Source organism: Buteo buteo, chromosome 3, assembly GCF_964188355.1.
Source record: "Buteo buteo chromosome 3, bButBut1.hap1.1, whole genome shotgun sequence".
Lineage (NCBI taxonomy): Eukaryota > Metazoa > Chordata > Aves > Accipitriformes > Accipitridae > Buteo > Buteo buteo.
This window is the reverse complement of record NC_134173.1, coordinates 75,760,548-75,778,184: the sequence shown is the minus strand read 5'-3', so window position 1 is coordinate 75,778,184 and position 17,637 is coordinate 75,760,548. Positions and strand designations below refer to the sequence as shown.

Here is a 17,637-nt window from a genome sequence, read left to right as displayed (position 1 = left end):
GATATGCTGGAGGGTATCTGGGGCCCATGGTGAGACAACACCTGTGGATGGGCAGGTGGGAAGGGGGAAGAAATAGTCTTTCTCTGGCAGTGCTGCATTGATTTCATCCTGCTGCTGCTACCTTACTACCTTAGGCCTTGCAGGCCTTACAGCTTTTTTTTTTTTTTTTTTTTTAAACCAGCAAGGAAAAATAACTCTGCCTCCAATATTTATACTGGAGGCCCAGGAGCTTATAATATAGCAGTAAACTGTCTCTTTTGAGAGCTCATCAAGACTGCAGTATGATGGATAGACTTCTAGCCAGCTACGTAGTGGTAATGTTCCAGAAGACAGCATTACCTTTTTTTTGATCGAGTGCCTAGTCTTTGCCTACCAGCTCAGGATCTCAAAGCACTTTGTGAACAGTGAGGAATTAAAAGTCTTGCCGTGGCTGAATCAGATAAATGGTCGCCCTTTATCACTGGAGAAAATAAGGCACAGGGAAGTCAAATAACTTGTTTGCCCCCAAGATCAGCAGTAGTCCAGGAGACCTGGATTTTAGTGCTTTTATTTTTTGCAGATGGGCATCCTGAAATTTGGAGATAGTCCTGTATTTTTTCATTTGCCTTTTTTCCCCTTTTTTCTTAGAATACTGGGGTTTAACTGACTTTTAACAGTGTTGTATCTGTCTTTTTCTGTTTTCTTAGATTTGAAGTATAATTCCACATCTGTTGCTGTCTAGAAAATGTCTTATGGATCCATTGATGGGAGTGGATTTGGGAGCAGGAATCCATTTGGAGGCCCTTCAAGACAAGGCTATCAACCCCTTGGTAAGGTATTGATCCCTTGCTGTAATTTATTCTACTTGACTCTCTGGGGACTGAAGTTTTACTTGCTCATGTTCAGTGTGGCTGATGTATAAATATAACATTATCTCCAGAGGTCATTTCTGACAGTGATTTTCAAAGGTGAAACCCAAACTTTTGTTGAGTTCAGTTTGGATGGTGAGGCACCACATCTTACCATGCTCAGGACTTGAGGCTGCAACGTGGAAGAACAGTGCTGATGAGGATTTTGGAGGTTTTTTGAGGGGATTACAAGAAGAAGCATGGTATATTCTCTAGACCTGCTCGTGACTTTCCTTATCTACCCGTCACCTTTGCAAGAAGTTTGTCCAAATGGTTGCTCTGTGGCTGGCTGTAGGCACACAGATGATTGAAGTAGATAGGAAGATGCGCAAAGGGCAGCGGGCTGTGCTTCTACAGAGGGTAACTTAACTGCTGTGGAGGCTGCTTGAATCTGGGAAATGTGCTTGGATATGGCAGCAAGGTCAAAAACTTGCTCAGGAAATGCTGAAACCATAAACAGTGTCTTGCAAATGACTGTGAATTCTATTTTTGTGGCATCTTTTTAAGAAAAGACCAGATGTACTTTACTTACCTGTTCTCCATTGCCCCAAAGGAGTCTAGAAATGCTAAAGTAGAGAGAGAAAAGCATCCAGCTGTCAACGTGTGTTTGTGAAATGGTCCCAAATGTGCAAGTCAAAGCTGTGCTTCATAAAAGCAAATTCATAATGTCCCTGTCATAACATGGAGCGCAGCTAATGATTATAACCTCCTGCTTTTGTGTGTTGAAGGCATTGACTCTATTGTGTCCCCTTCTTGACACAGGCAAGTTGTAGGAGGCATCCTTTGCCAGAAGAACACTGGGTAGTGCAACAGTTGCCACTGTTGACATGGGGCTGGCTCGTGCATGGAGGTGGAAGGTAGGTCTCATCCTGCCACTTCTGAGCTGCTGTTCAAGAGGCCAGCCCACATGGACATGGGCAGATAAGACCACATCTCTAGCTGCCTAGATGTGCGCCAGATCCCAATCCAGATGGGCAATTTCTGTAGGGCTTGATCTGGGTTAATCTAGTCTGGCTTTCAGCAAGACTTGTTAGCTGGAGCATATTTTTGTATTTAATTTGGGTCCTGGGTCTGGCTTGCCCTGCAGGGTGAGGCTGCAGTGGCTACAGTGTAGACACGACTGAGAGTTCAGACCTCTGCAGAAGCATCAGGAAAGGAGATCTTGTAACAAGGCAAAGGGCTGTGTTATCGCTTTGCACCAGGGAAGAACATCACTCCTCTCTTAAATTGCCTTTGATTTCGGCTGGACTGTTCATTAATACAGCCTGACTTGGTTTTCAAGTTTTGAGGGCTGCAAATGTTCTTCAGGAAACATTTTGTTGTTTTGAAAATAGCAGTTCCCGCGGATGGAAATATAAAAGAAGCATAGAGTTTTTGTCTTGGTTTTCTGTTTTCTTATGAGTTTGGGTGTAATTATGATTATTTTTTTTGGAACAGGGAAAAGGTATTGAAGTAAGGGCAAGTTGTCTGTTCAGTTCTAAATAGTGGCTAGGCTATTCTGTAAGGCAAAATTAAAGGCATAAAAGCAAGGAAGAATGGGATACTTGGGCACAATGAAAGAACCATAAGAAAAGAGAATTGAAATGAGGACTAGACAAATGATGAATCTTGGTGCATTGTAGTTTAGGTTAAAAATTCATGGATACTTATTGTGCTGTATGAAAGGACCACTATTTTTAATGCAAATGCACAGAACAATTCAAGACACTTGCAATCTCTAAATATTTGAAGAGATACCTCATTGTGCCCACCTTGCCCATCGTTTGGTGGTTACCGATGTGACACTGAAGCCACCCTCAGTGGATTGCAAAAAGCAGCTGATGTAGAAACATCAGCTTTCTCAAGATAGCCACTGTCTGTCGGCTGCCTGGCCGGAGCCTGTTAACAAGTTGGCTTATGTCTTGGAGTTGAGTGCTGGGTTCCCCTTCATGCATGCACAGATCATCTTGGGTGGCATTGCGATGGACCAAGGTCCACCAGGGTTGATTTTTTCCCAGCAAGCCAAAATTGGTTGCGGACTTGCTAAATACCGAGTTGGTCCCTTGGCTAGGTGTCCCTGTGGAAAGGATTGCAAGGGAGGGAACCTGACTGTGTTGGCAGAGGGCAACTTGGAGAAACTCTTCTCCATTCTGTGTGTCTGAAATCAGAGATGTTCATCTGAACCTGCGTAGCTCCCCATGCCCCTTTGCTGTGGGAGACTGAGCAACACTTGCTGGATGTCTTTTGTTGTAGTACCCCCAAATATTGTCATTAATTAATTGTCAGGAGACTGTAATGCAACACGAATCATCTGCCTCCTGCTTCTGAAAGATGGATGACTAGCTTGTTAAGAAAAAACTGCCCGCTGTATTAGATCATGGTATGGCTGGAACAAAAGAGCGTGGCCTTCCTGCCGGCATACGTATGTCTGCTCACAGAGGGGGGCAGACCTTGATGGACATGTTCTGCGTGTGCTCTAAACCTCTTTTTCTTTTTATATTTGATAAATAAATAAAAACAGCATTCCTGCATCCCTGCAGATAGTTACTGTCCAACAGTAGCGTGTGGTCCAGCAGTAATATTCAGGCATCCAACAGAAAACCCTGAGATCCTGCAACAATAAAGGTGATGGGGGTGGCACTGCTTTATAGCCTTTTGGTAATAAATTGGCATGGAAGTCATATACAAAGAAAAAGCAGGTTTTGGCAGCCCTAGCTTAGCCAAGGAGCTGGAGGCCTGTCATGGCAAGTGGTTGCAGGGTAGGATGTAGAAAAGAACAACTGCTCGGGACTTCGTATTTGAAATCTTTAATTTCCTGAAAGAGAGCAAAGAAAAGGGGGCTCAGATTTTGTATGTTGTTTTTTTTTGTTTGGTTGGGTTTTTTTAATAAAGGGTGATACTACCAAGAGGGTGTCCTCTCTCCTAATACCCGTCTGTCCATCTTGGCTGAGTTTCGTCCCTGCTCGATCCAAATGCGCTGCCTAGGCTGGGAAGGATTAATTACTTGAAGGTGCTTTCCTTGGCCCTGGGTTGATGTGATGATGGATGGACTTACAGCCCATCATCGGGCCTGTGTCAGTTGCCCTTGCTGACCAGCCTAATTAGAGAGATCCACATGCTCCATTTGCAGCAGTTTTGGGAGGAATCCCGGAGGCAGTTTGTGGAGGAATTTGGTTTGCCTGGGACTCCTGGGTGTCAGAAAACTGGTTCAAACTCTGCTTTTGATGGTGTTGCTGGATATCCAGGATTTTTTGTAAAAAAAAACAACCAAGAATACTTTTTTTTTCCCTATCAGAAATTGTTGGCAGGAAAGAGAGGTCATGCTTAGCAAAGCTCAAATGTTCTGTAGCCTTAACCAGGGAGCACCCTAAGGTGTGTCACAAGGAAGACCACCATGATTACTTGGAGTATAGCAGTTTCGGGGCTTGACAGTGTCATCCCACAGCCACTGAAGAACAGTGAAGAGTGGGAAGTGGAGGCATAAGCCATGTCCCTGCTTTGCAGCTGTGAGTTATGACCTTCTCCAGAAGCATCTGCATTTCATGTCCTTGTTCTGCTCCCAAAAATTCATGTAAAACCAAGTGTTTCCCTGTTTCCTTGTAGGAGCTTCTCTGGGCTTCAGCTGTGCAATTGGTGTTGCATGGAGAAGTTGGAAAGTAGGTAGTAGCAAGTTGTTGGGTTTTTTTTGGTTTTGTTTTTATTTTTTAACCTGAGAAATGAAAAAGATTGACATGACTTCAAAAGTTTTTTTTTTTAAGTAATGAAACACATTTAAAGTAAACAGAGACCAAACACTGTACAGCAGTAGGAGTTAAACCCTGAATTTTTACGATTTTGGTGTGTGCAACATGCACTCTCTACCATGTTCAGCCTATCTTCCCCAAACCGTCTTTTGGTGGGGAAAATGAACAAAACCTGCTATACACAGGAAGGCATAGAGGTCAGGGAATTCAAATAGCTTGAATTAAAATGCCACAAGCCAGGAAATCTTTAACACTGCTTTTATTAACCTTACTGTGCCCTGGACATTAAAAGCCAGATTTGAAAGGGTGAGGGTAATTTCATATTCCAGAGGTGCAGTGTTTCTAGGTACACTGAAGGGACTGTTGGGTCAGTGCTTAATTTTACTGTGACTTCATCTAGACCATTTTTCCTTCAGTTGCTCGTGAAGATATCGTGTGGGACACTGGCCAGAGTTGTACTCAAGATATATCGCAAATGTGTCTTTCTCCTTGTCTGCTAGGTTGGTTATCTTGTCACAGAACAAAATTAGATTGGTCTGTGCAAGTTGTTCTTGGCAGTGGTTGCTGGGTATATATCACCTAATTATCATCTTGATACTTAGCAATTGTTAAATGATTTGTTCTAACATTTTTCCAGGAATCGGGTCTATAATTTTCTTTGCCCTCCCCTCTCTACCACCTACCTGCTTCTGTGGTGCACCAACCAACTCTTGGGTGGAAAGTCACACGTAAGTGGTGGCAGTGCTGTCTCTGTCCCATCTCAGCAGTTGGACCATCCTTCTGTCCTCTCCAATCCTATTTCACTCTTTTCCTAGCAGTTTTGGAAAGTGGTTTGTCCTTAGAAAAAGCATCATGGGGTTCATTGTTGCGTCCAGGTTGGCAAAGTCGGAGAGCTCATGTGCTGTACGGCAGGGAGTTGCTCATACCAGTCACCACCCTTTTGGTGGGATAGGGATGGCAAGAGCTCTGCTGGAGACCCAGGACCAGTGGCTAAAGCTGGGGTAGATGTTCTGTAGACAAAACTCACTCAAAAGCTTGTGGATGAACAAGCACTGTGGCCTAACCACCATGCGGTCTCATTGCAGCTCTGGGTCTGATGGCAAACCATGGGAATGAATCCACTGCCAGCTTCACATCTTGATACTGCAAAGTGCTGAAGCACATAACAAACTCTTAAGTACACAAGGAGTCCCCCTGAGGTTAATCAACATTAAGCAGGTGGTTAATCCTTTTGCTATATTGGGACCTGAATACTGCTTTGTTTTTGCATTAGCTTCTCAAATGACTTCCAATACTTGCAATGTTTTGTTAAAGGGACACTGAAACCCTTGGTCATTGCAGCATACGGTGTTGTCTGAAGGGTCTGGAAGGTGGTCTAGGTCTGGTTGTGGCAACTATTCCTCACTGGGGCAATGAGGGACCCAACCGTGCACTTAAATGTCCTTAGTATAGAGTGTTAGAAAGAGTTAAAAGTAGTGGAAGAAAGCAAGAACAAAATCTTTGAATCTTTTAGGGAGATTTAAAGCTACAGTGCAATATTAAGGGTGGTGTTATATTTTAAAAAAATTAAAGCCTTTAGAACTGAAGGATTGCACCGTGTCTTGGTCACGTTCAGTAATATAACGAAAGCGTGCTTTTGGGATGGAGTCCTGTCAAGTGTAGAATGAAAGGTGCTTTCTCTATCACCTTTTATGTGCTGTGTGTAGATGGGTTCACAAATATTACTCCAAGCTTACCACCTGGACTGTAAAGAAAGGGGTCTTGCCTCTATTTTATATAGCACTAAACAATAAAATGGCTTGTCAAATGTTGTGTAAAAAGTTTCTGAGAATCTTAATGATTGACTTTCGCTTCTAAGTCTTGGGTCCTGTCATATTTTCTTGAATTTATGGGGACACAGAAGTAGAGGACACAGGCGTCATATTAAATAAGTCATTAATTGGCCTGAAATAAAGTGCAAGTCAAAGTCTAGATGCAAACAATATAAAAAAATCATAATAAGATGATCTCTCCCACTAGACAACCTCAAAAAGCTTTTTGTGGCATCTACAGAGGAATTATTTCATATTTTTTCTTTGCTATTGTGCAAGATTTCCAAACATTTTAAATCTATTTCCTTAGTCCAATTTCATTAAATTTAGAGGATATTCTCTGTTTTACATTCAGTTCTTGGAGATCTTAGCAGTTATTTAATGAATTAACAAGCCTAAACATAAAAAGACATATTAAAGAATAATGAACAACATGTCTTATAGCAAAAGGAATTGCCAGGAGAATTAACTTTGAAACTGTTTGTTTTGAAAACCTTTGCCCTATCGCTTCTAGCACTTTTAACATTATAATAAATGTTTCACTATAATCTCAGTATTTCAGGGAAGTTAAGTGGTTATGCATTTATTTATATAACTAGCAAAACTAGAAGACACCATTGGAATAAAAAAGTGTTTTAATGAAATATGTGACGGTGAGCTGACAACTTCATAGCACTTAAAAAAACCCCAAAGAAGCCAAAAACCTCTTGGATAAAGATAAACTTTTTTTCTACCAATTTTATTTGTTAGTCTTGGTCATCCAAAGCCATTTTACTGTACACGTGCAAAGATCATGCCGGTGGTCCCAATCTTTAACAGAAAATCAGAAAGCAAAGACGCTGGCCTCTCCTTAGGCGTCGTTCAGCTGGAAATGCATTTAAACATCTCATCCTCTCAGAATAGCTTGCTCCATTTTCCACTCAATTACGGTCAAATTAGAAGTAGTTTAAGATCCTTTCCCTGCAGTCTGCTCGTCGTATGGGTAGAGGTACCTTGATAGTGAAAGCAGAGCAGAATGAACATGCTGTTGGTTCCTTTAGTTTCCCAGTGGGTGCCTGGTTGTGAACCCTGGACCTGAGGCTGTCCTCCTGGGATGTCTTTCCAGGTGGATGTATTTCCCTAAAGGAGACTGTCCTCTGCTTTAGTTTAAGCTCCTGAAATTAATACAGCTCAATGCTTTTTGCTTCTGGCTGCTCTTGCAGCTGGCTGATCTCTGGCAGAGCCAGTAAGCAAAGGCTTTTCCCTGTCTCAGATGCAGAGTGAAGAAAATTTAAGTTTTATTAAAAAATAAAGCTCAGCTATTGCTTCATGCAAAGTTTGTATTAGCCCTTGTTTAAGCTATTCAGATCTGGACAAGACACCAATGATCCCAAGATTTCTTTAATACTGTCGGTTCAATCCAATTCTTCTTTGCCAACTTTCTCAGTTGCTCAAGAGCACTTCTCCAGTTAGGAGAGCAGAGAGGTCTTTGCTTTAGAGCCCTTGACCAACAAGCCATGAGTGAGTGCTTGACTGTATTCCTGCAAGTGCTGCAAGGCTTCCTTAACATTTTCTATACCCCTGGTCTTGCACCCTGTGCTTTGCATCCTCTTCTTTGCATCTTGGCAGCATCAGATGCTTGGATCAGGAGCCTTTTTTCTTAAACTGTGCCTACAAATAAGTCTACCTGAAGCAAGAAACAGCCGAAATTGAGCAGTAGGGTTACTCCATGACCTTGTATGAACATCTGTCCGTACTTGCTGAATGGGGATCCATGGGAAATAGGCTGAGGCTGGAGCTCCTCTTCTGCAGCTGTTTGCTTTTCCATCAGCGCTGTCTCACCGTGCACATCCCAGCACTCGCCTGTGTCTTGCTGTGCCGTGCAGATGTACTAGAAGGGAGGTTATGGTCTGAAATCAGTGGTAGATTGGGTCAGAGCTTATTCCCAGGTTTGCTCACAATTTGCCATGCTCAGGGCTGCTGGGGCAGTGTCTGCATCCCAGTTGGGTTCATCCAGTCTTCTCCCCAGGGAGAAAGCAGAACCAGGGTCCAGACAGGCTAAATACTCCAGCCAGCATTTTTCCTGAGGTTCTGCAACTCCTTTGACACTACATGAAGGGGAGAGCCCCCAAATTTCACTGGAAAAGGTGGTGTCCAGGAGCAGGCTGTCATTGCTAGCACAGGTTTATCCAGTCCATGTTGGATACCTTCTTCAGAAGGTGCTGGCAGTTCTTACTGCCCTTGTAGCTTGTTAAAAGGTCTTTTTTTTTTTTCTTCTTTTTTTTTTTTAGTGCACATCAGGAAACCAAGTGAGGTTGAAATTAAATTTGGCTTGGTCTGTCCTAGGTTGGATTGCAAGGATGTTAATGTGCAGTGAGTGATCAAATGCATGCTCCTTCTCCTCTGCTAATGCTTTAGTAACCCCAGTAAATTTGGGAATGGACATTACTGGGCATTGGAAGGAGAGCTAGAATAATATTTGGCATGATTTTGTTTTGTCTCAAGCATTCCCCAGGTACAAATCAGACATTGGCACAGCTCAGGTTGTTAGCATGGGTGAAACTGTGCTGCAACACCCTGATCTTTGGCTGCTAAGCAAACTTTATATTAACAGGGATTATTTTTTTGTGTTGCAGAGTTTCTGCTTGGGGTTTTGCCTGCTAAGAGTGACCAAATCCAAAGAATCTGAAACCTGGGATAAAGTTTAGGAAGGGAAAACTTAACCTCTGCTGCCTGTGCTGTTGTAATATGGAAAGTGAGTGCTGCAGGGCACGCTGGGTGAGATGGAGCTCAGTGTATTTGTCAGGTTGCGGTGTATTTACATCCAGTGGTATGGGAAAAAATAATAATATATATATAAACTAGCAAAACCTCTGTGCATGAATGCAGCTCATAGCCCAGCAAGTCATTGACTTTTCGGAGAGCACATACATGTCCAGGCGCTGCTCCATCCCTCCTGCTCCTGCCTGCAGATCTCTGAGCCTTCAAGGAGGGGGATTTTTCTCCTCATTTGCTTGCACAGCCCTGGAGAAGCCCACAGCATCGCTTGGGAATATGTGGCTGAGTCACCTGCTCCTCTTAAAAGAAAAAAGGTTATGCACTCCTTTACCTATTTGTAAGACGGAGCTAAGGTATGCATTTTTGAATGGATAAACAGGAATTTGTTTTAAACCTAGGTGGTACCTAATAGCCAATCTATTGTAAAATTTCTTATGCTGGGATTAATTCCTGTTTGACACATATATTGCTCTTTTTTTTTTTTTTTTTTTTCTTGAAAGCATGTCCAAAATACTGAGACTGGAAGCTGCAGTCCACTGGTTTTCAGTACTGAATGAAGAACACTTTTTTTTGATGTGGGAGGAAAATCCTGTTAAACTTTAAGGTTCTGGACTTGAAAGTGTTGAGCTTCCGAGTCTTGATCATCTCTGCCACTGCTCTGTAGTGTGGCGTCGTGCAAATCTCTTAACTTCCCTGTTTTCTTGTTTTCTTCCTCTCCTGCTGCCTAGTATTGTCTAATTAATTAAATTCTTAAGGATGGAGAATAAGTTTTTCTTAATCGATTAGAAGAATGGAATTTAGCATTACTTGTGTATGTGTGCTTTTTCCTTTTTCTCTTTGAAGACACAAATGGAGTTTTATAATATTTGTTCCTAGCAGCAAAATGGGAATGGAGATTTATATAGATGCTGAAATACTGTAGTGGTGGATTGCTGTTCTGAAACATAACTACAGTGTTGTATTTATTTGTACTATGCGAGGGTAGACACAGCCAACCCCAAAATGTGTGTTACTCAAGCAGAATATGGGTTGAGTAGAAAAAAAAAAGAATAAATCTTTTATCCATGCTCTCAGTCCAGAAATATAATTTCTAATTCTCTTCCAGATTGATGTTTGTTTGGAGACAGACACTGGCAGCTAGAAGTGGGCAGGGATTAAAGATCAACAGTGAGGAAGGACACAACAGATGTAAGCAGGTAGATTGAGGATTAGGGTGAATTAGCGTGGATGGAAAGCACTTAGGAGCAAGGGGGGATTTTAAATTGGAAGGTAAGACGTACGTGTTGCAGATCTTCCCTGAATTTCTCTGTTAGACTTGGATATTAATGGTTGGGATTCATGAGCACCTTTAGTGGCTGTTGGTGTGGCTGAAGGTAATGACAGTCGCCACAGATGGTTGTAGTGGGGTGGAACAAGCGGCTTGCATAGGTTTTGAGGTGTGCAAGTGATTGTATAGGTGTTTCTAAACCCAATTTCCCATTGTTTCCTGATCCCAAGCTGGAAAACACAGGGTGAAGAAGAAGGAATAAATCAAAGCCCTGCTGATTTATTCATAAATTCCCAAATGCAATAAGCTTAGCCAGGAAAATAGCGCAAAGTTGGCTGCACTTGATAGCTCTCCACCTGCTCACCCCTTGTACTGCTGAACCATGGTATGGTGGTGGGAAAAGCAAGTGGAAAGCTCACGGTCTCTTGCCCCTGTGGCGGCTGGAGGATAGCTCTGCCCTCTCCCATCCCAGCGGTGTTTAATCCCCTGCAGAAAATGAGTTTTATCCTCATTTGATGGATGAGGGATTTGTGTCGTGGAAGGATTCCTGCTCACAAACTGAACCCATTGCCTGCTCTGTTTCCCTTGGGAATTATATCCTAAGGTTTGAAGCTGGCATGATTTCCATGGAAAAGGCTTTTTTCCTCCCCGTTCCTGAGCTGGGGAGTTTTCCTTAGCCAGAGACCCTTGCTATTAAATCTTGGTTATTCCCTTAAAACTGGGACTGCTTTAGCCAATGCAGTTTCTTGGCTTGCGATTCACAGGGCTTGCTCTCATCTAGCACTGGCCATCCTTTGAGCTGAGCTGTTTCTGTCCTGGTCTCATGCTTCAGCAGAACTGTGCATGAGCTTTGCTACTGGGATTTTTGAACATCTGCACAGTAGAAAGCCAACAAGGTGTAAACTTGCTTTTAAATTTTAAAGGAATTACTTGAAAAAAACCAAAACTTGCTAGTGGACAGTCATGTAGATTTAGGTTTTCTTTCTCTTCTTTTAGCAGAACTGGTTAACAGCTATCTTCCATGGATGCTCCTCTTTCTTCTCACTGGATGGTTTCTTAGTCTGGAGAAGCACTTGAAAAAAGCATAATTTCTTCTGTCCTGTAACTGTGGGAGTTTGGTACAGGTTGTCATCACAGACACTCTGACTTGCCCGCAACTTCTTCCCTTGGCTGAGATGGAAATGAAGCATCTGGAGAGTGAAGTAGGGCAGGTTTTGCCCTTCAGGGTACTGCTTCTGCATACGTGGATGTCAGGGCTGGAGAAACCAGTGTCGAAGACTTAAAGACAGTCTTAAAGAGCCATGGATCACGCTGTTAGTAATGCCTCTTCAAGCTATGAAGAGCAGGCCCTGTCTCTCACAACCTTTAGTTGTGACATCCCAAGAAGTACATGCGTTATATTCTCTGGTTTCCATGCCTTTCTGCAATGCATATGCTTTCTTGCCCCAAATAATTCATTTTTTTAGAGGTCACGGTCAGAGACTGACACTCCTTGTTGTTTCAAGACTATTTGCCATTGTCATCCATGTACCAGTCCACAGAGTCATGGGGGTTGGACAGAATGCCTCTTGTCTGGTAACACCGGGGAGTGTCCACACTTCTTCCAAATCGCAGAGCATCTTCCTTGGGCTAACGTACCATTTTTAGTTTTAATTGGGCTTAGTCTATCTGAAAAAATTTGATCCTTTTGTCCCTGGCAAAGACCCACATGTCTAGCAGCCAGGCTTGCTGCCATCTCACCAGATGGCCGGCAGGGCAGTGGCCAGCACAACTGTGTCACATCTCCTCTGCTTGGCAGCACACATTCCCAGGTGACCGTCACCATCCGCTTTGAACTTAAAACACACCGAGGGACTGACCAAACTGATGTGCTGGCTTTAATCCAGCCCCGCATAGCAGTAACTTCATTGAACGTCCTGGAAATAATGCCCTCTACTGCTTTATAAGCAGGTGGGACTCAATGAGAAGGTCCTCGTCTTTGAAATGTGCTGGGTGAGCAGGAGGCTGGCTTTGGGGTGTCCTCTTATACCAGCGCCAGGGTGGTTTCATGCAACATCTTTAGATGAACTAAGTAGGAACAGGTTATTGGGATGTCTGTGTTTCTTACCTTTCTGTGGCTGCTGAGGGCCACAGTGGGATGATGATACTTTTTTTTTTTTCTTTCTATATGAACACATCCTAAGTACCTTAAAGATGCTTTTGTTCCTTCTAAACCCAGTGTTTTTAATGGGAGTTAAGCTTATACACTGAAGTGGGAGGCAGGTGATAATTCTTGGGAGGTACGGTACCAGGATTAAAATATTCAAAAGTGGCCTTTTTTACAGCCTATATCCCATTTTCAGAAACACTTTTAAGGTCAGATCTCACAGGTCTCCAGGTACTTGATGATGCAGGTGGGGATGTGGGAGTGGATAGTCCAAGGCTCCTTTCTGCTCTGGAAGGCTTTTAAGGATATCTTGAAATACTGCCTTTCAACCAAAGGCTCTTTTATAGCTAATCAAACCTGAGAGGTCCTAAGTCTCTTGGTGCCCAGAAATGTGCTGAAACAAGATACTTCACAGAAATATTTCTGTGTGTTTGGCCATTCCTTGCTTTGAAAGCTTCACCCAGAGAAATTTGGGAGTGGGTTTGCAGAGAGACAAGGATCTTCCCATAGATGTGGAAATACATGCCCATTGTGCAGACACATGCAAGGACCTTGTTTGGCTAGGTAGGGAATTTTATTTTTTTCCCAAAATGCTTTGCTCAGGTCCTTAGTGGAGAGCAGAAGAAGACTGAAAAGCTGACCACAGCCATGCTGCATAAAATACTATATATCCTCTATTCCTTCTCCTCTCCTAATAGAGATATAGAAATGGAAACAAAGATACAGCTAACAAAGCAGAAGGAGAAAGTTATGTAAAGAAGATTTTTAAAAGTCATAAATCCATCTTTTGGGGCTGGGAATAGCACAGGCAATGAACTTGTGTGTGAAACACGTCTGTTGTGTATGAAGCTGTGTGGAGGCAAGACCACTGGGAATCCTGTTACTCCAAAAAAGAGGTTTTGAAGGGGAAAATCAGTCCTGGGTGCTGGAAAATTTCAGACCTACCAAAATTGTCCACATGTATGGAGGCAACCAAAGTGATGGGCTGAGCAAAATGAGACTTCTGTATCACTTTCTCCCACTCATCCCCCACACCTCTTTTTTATTATTATTTTCACTTCTGTAAGATGGTATAAAACAGAGATTTATAAAGAGGGTTTGCTGTAAAGTACAGTTTCAAAGAACTTGGGTTTATGACAAAATACCACAAAAAAACCTTTATTGCAATCATGTAGTAGTCAGTATTTTAGATTTATTTCAAGTACTGCAAGAGTTAAGCAGGTTGGGAAAGAGGAGTTGTCTGCCGCTTTTCCTGAATTGCTTTACCAGCCAGACAGTAGCCAGATGGCTGTGCTTTTGAACAATACATAGATAATACCAAACCAGGATCTAATAACAATAAAATCACTAAAACTATATAGAATGTGCATATCTAGGGGGTATGGATATATAGTATATGTATACGTGTGTGTAAGTATATTTTTGATATGTGATTTGGAGTTTTCAGTCATATCATGATTTCATACCTCTCCTTTTATAGTCTTACTGCTAAAACAGAGTGCTACCTATTTTTTAATTGTGGATTTGGTAACAGAATTTCAGTATTTTCACAGAGATTTTTTTTTTTGTTTCTTCATGGGGTTTTCACGCTTACTGCTCATTAGTGAAGAAGAAACCAGGCCCTGTTGACATCCTGACAGGGAGAAAAAATGCATGCTTATGTACAAGGTTAATAAGAAAACAGCCACTGTTGCAACCAAGAGTTCCCTTTTGGGAGATTTAACTTCCTGGAGATCAGAGAGTTTGGACTGCTTTGGATTTGGGGGATGCCTGACATCCCCCCACAACAAGATGTGGGCTGTTAATTGAGTTGTTAGTGTGTCTTATGTCAATGCTTTTTTTTTTCCCTCCATACCCCCATATTCGACCTGGTAAGAATCCAGCTTTTATTTTATTTTATTATTTTATTTTATTTCATTTTATTTTATTTTATTTTGATGAAGTTTAATTGGTGGCAGAAGGGTTGCTTGGCTTGGTGCAGTTCTCCAACTCTTGTTTCTAGTTGAACATTCTATGCTCTTTGGTTCATCTCTTTTTTTTTTATTGCTGTGTTTTACTTCTTCCAGGCATGTCTGAGATCTCTTCAAAGCTGAGCTGAGGGGGGATGAGAAGCGGGCCAGCATTTCAGCATCAAGCTAGACGGTGGCAGTGCCTGTCTGCAATAGAAAGCCCTGCAAGCGCTCCTTGTAGCATCTCTCCTCCTTGGCATTTGCATCAGGGTGGCTGTGAGTCAGGCAGAAGGGATTCCTTGCTGGCGGCGGGGGGCTTTCACTGCCATAGGACAATGTGCATTCCTCTTCTTGGCTAAAAAAAAGAAAAGCCAGCCTGCTTTCGGGGAGAAATGCTGGGTGTTCTGCTTGATTTGCTGTCTCTTTCGTAACTATTTCTAAAAATCCCACCCTCTCCATATCCATTGATTTAGGCACAGCAGGGACTCAGCTATTCTTCCTACCCCCCAAAGACTTATTTTTTTCTTTTTTTTCCCCCTTTTCCTCAGTTGTTTTCCTCCTCCTTATCTCAGTCCCTTTCTCCTCACTTGCACATGCTGCTTTTGTTGGCCAGGTTTCCCAAAGCGAAGACAATGACATTGTTTTACAGTGCCGTATAAATACTTTTCCTAGTTTGGCACGAGCATATTTATGTCTGCGTCCCTGTCGGTGCAGACTGCAAAACGGCTTCGTGTGCAAACCCAACAATTAATCTGAGATCGCCTGGAGCAGGCTCCAGCTCTGAGCCGCATCTCCACGGGAGGCGTGGGTGGTGCAGTCCTCAACCACCAACACAAACACTTCCCTGTGCTGAAACGGGCACTTGTGTTGGCCGGTTTTAGGAAGCCCATTCCATCTTCTCATCTAAGATGGGGACTATTATGTGTAGGCTTAGATGGATTGTCCCATGTTAACCTGTGTGTGGCAATAGGTTGTTGTCATCCCTTGAAGCAATTGTGAAAAGGAGACGTGTGTCGTTTGTATTCTTGTGAGTGAGCTGCATTTTTACCACAGTAAATAGATTTTCTCCTATGTCTATCTGCAGAAGGATATGGGAATTGCTGTCCTCCAGAGAGAGTTCTTTTGGCCAAGGTTGTCATGATTATTTCTCATGAAACTGCAGAAACCCTAAACATGGTGTTTAAAGGCTACTTTGTTGACGTGTATTTTCAAGTGTATGACCGTCGCTTACTGGATTACCTTCAATAAGTCAAGCATAGAATAATAGAATCGTTTAGGTTGGAAAAGACCTTTAATATCATCGAGTCCAACCGTTAACCTAACACTGCCAAGTCCACCACTAAACCATGTCCCTAAGCACCACATCTACATGTCTTTTAAATAACTCCAGGGATGGTCACTCAACCACTTTCCTGGCAGCCTGTTCCAATTCTTGAAAACTCTTTCGGTGAAGAAGTTTTTCCTAATATCCAATCTAAACCTTCCCTGGAGTAGCTTGAGGCCATTTTCTCTCATTCAATCACTTGTTAATTGGGAAATGACACTGATACCTACCTCGCTAGAACCTCCTTTCAGGTAGTTGCAGGGAGCAAAAGATCTCCCCTGAGCTTCTTTTGCTCCAGACTTAACAAGCCCCAATTCCTTCAGCCATTTCTCATAGGACTTATTCTCTAGACCCTTCACCAGCTTTGTTGCCCTTTTTGGATGTGCTCCAGCACCTCAGTGTCTTTATTGTAGTGGGGGGCCCAGAACCGAACACAGTATTTGAGGTGCGGCCCCACCAGTGCCCAGTACAGGGGGACAATCACCTCCCTGCTCCTGCTGGCCACACTATTTCTGATACAAGCCGGGATGCCGTTGGCCTTCTTGGCCACCTGGGCACACTGCTGGCTCATATTCAGCCGGCTGTCAACCAGCACCCCCAGGTCCTTTTCCACCGGGCAGCTTTCCAGCCGCTCTTCCCCAATCCTGTGGTGCTGCATGGGGTTGCTGTGACTGAAGTGCAGGACCCAGCACTGAGCCTTGTTGAGCTTCATACAGTTGGCCTTGGCCCATGAATCCAACCTGTCCAGATCCCTCCATAAAGCCTTCCTACCCTCAAGCAGATCAACACTCCCACCCAACCTGACGTCTTCCGCAAACTTAACTGTGGCTGCACTTGATCCCCTCGCCCAGATAATTTATAAAGATACCAAACAGAACTGGCGCTAATTCTGAGCCCTGGGGAACACCACTCGTGACCAGCAACAAACTGGATTTAACTCCATTCACCACCACTCTTTGGGCTTGGCCATCCAGCCAGGTTTTTACCCAGTGAAGAGTACGCCTGTCCAAGCCACGAGCAGCCAGTTTCTCCAGGAGAATTCTGTGGGAAACAGTGTCAAAGGCTTTACTAGAGCATCTTCATGTGTTTCTTGCTTCCTCGACATGGAAGAGGGAAGGGAGGAGAAGGTTATCACTGCTTCCCTGGAAGGTTTCCCTCCCTGCCCAGCCTGCAGGCAGGAGAGTGGCCAGGAGACCAGCTGCAGGATTAGGAGACTTTGTATGTTGTTACATTTCTTCTGCTGCTCTTTTTAAAGGCATATTTATTTGCCTGGGATGGTTTTTCGGTGCTGATCTGCCTTTAAGCAGTGACTGTGTCAGATCTACTAAGTTAAGCAGGAAAGGAGGGGAAACTTCTACAGAAAGTCAGAAAATGAAGGTGATTTAGTGGCTGCTAGTCCTAATGGGTTATAACGCAGAGGTCCTGACAAATACTTAAAGGAGCAAAGATGTCAGATTCCAGCATGAGAAATAACTCAATTCCTGGGAGGAGGCTCTACCAGGCCTTTTAATGACCCCCAGTGGCCGAGATCAGTTTTATCTCATCTGCAGCTTTGCAGAAACACATAGCCATGGAAGAAAGGCTTTGCAGCAAAAGTCACGTAGAGAACTTCACTAAACAGGAGCCAAGCGCCGAGAAATAACATGGCGATTAGCACAATCTTGGGACCCAACCAGAATTTCCTTGTTGCAGTGATGGTTACTGGGCTGCAGCATGCAAATGTTTCCCTGTCGGCCTGAGCTCAGCTTCCTCTGCCTGTGCCTGGATTTAGAAG

At 43.3% G+C, this 17,637-nt stretch overlaps 1 protein-coding gene across 24 annotated transcripts in view; it reads left to right on the top strand.

Moving 5' to 3' along the window:
• The window catches only part of TSNARE1 (t-SNARE domain containing 1), a 489,936-nt gene that overhangs the window by 111,719 nt on the left and 360,580 nt on the right, over positions 1-17,637 (top strand). For all 24 annotated transcript variants that reach the window (XM_075024058.1, XM_075024043.1, XM_075024060.1 and 21 more), the window contains one exon: positions 687-809. In XM_075024058.1, the coding sequence (XP_074880159.1) occupies positions 725-809 (85 nt within the window). In that variant the 5' untranslated portion in view covers positions 687-724. The remainder of the gene's footprint in view (positions 1-686; positions 810-17,637) is intronic.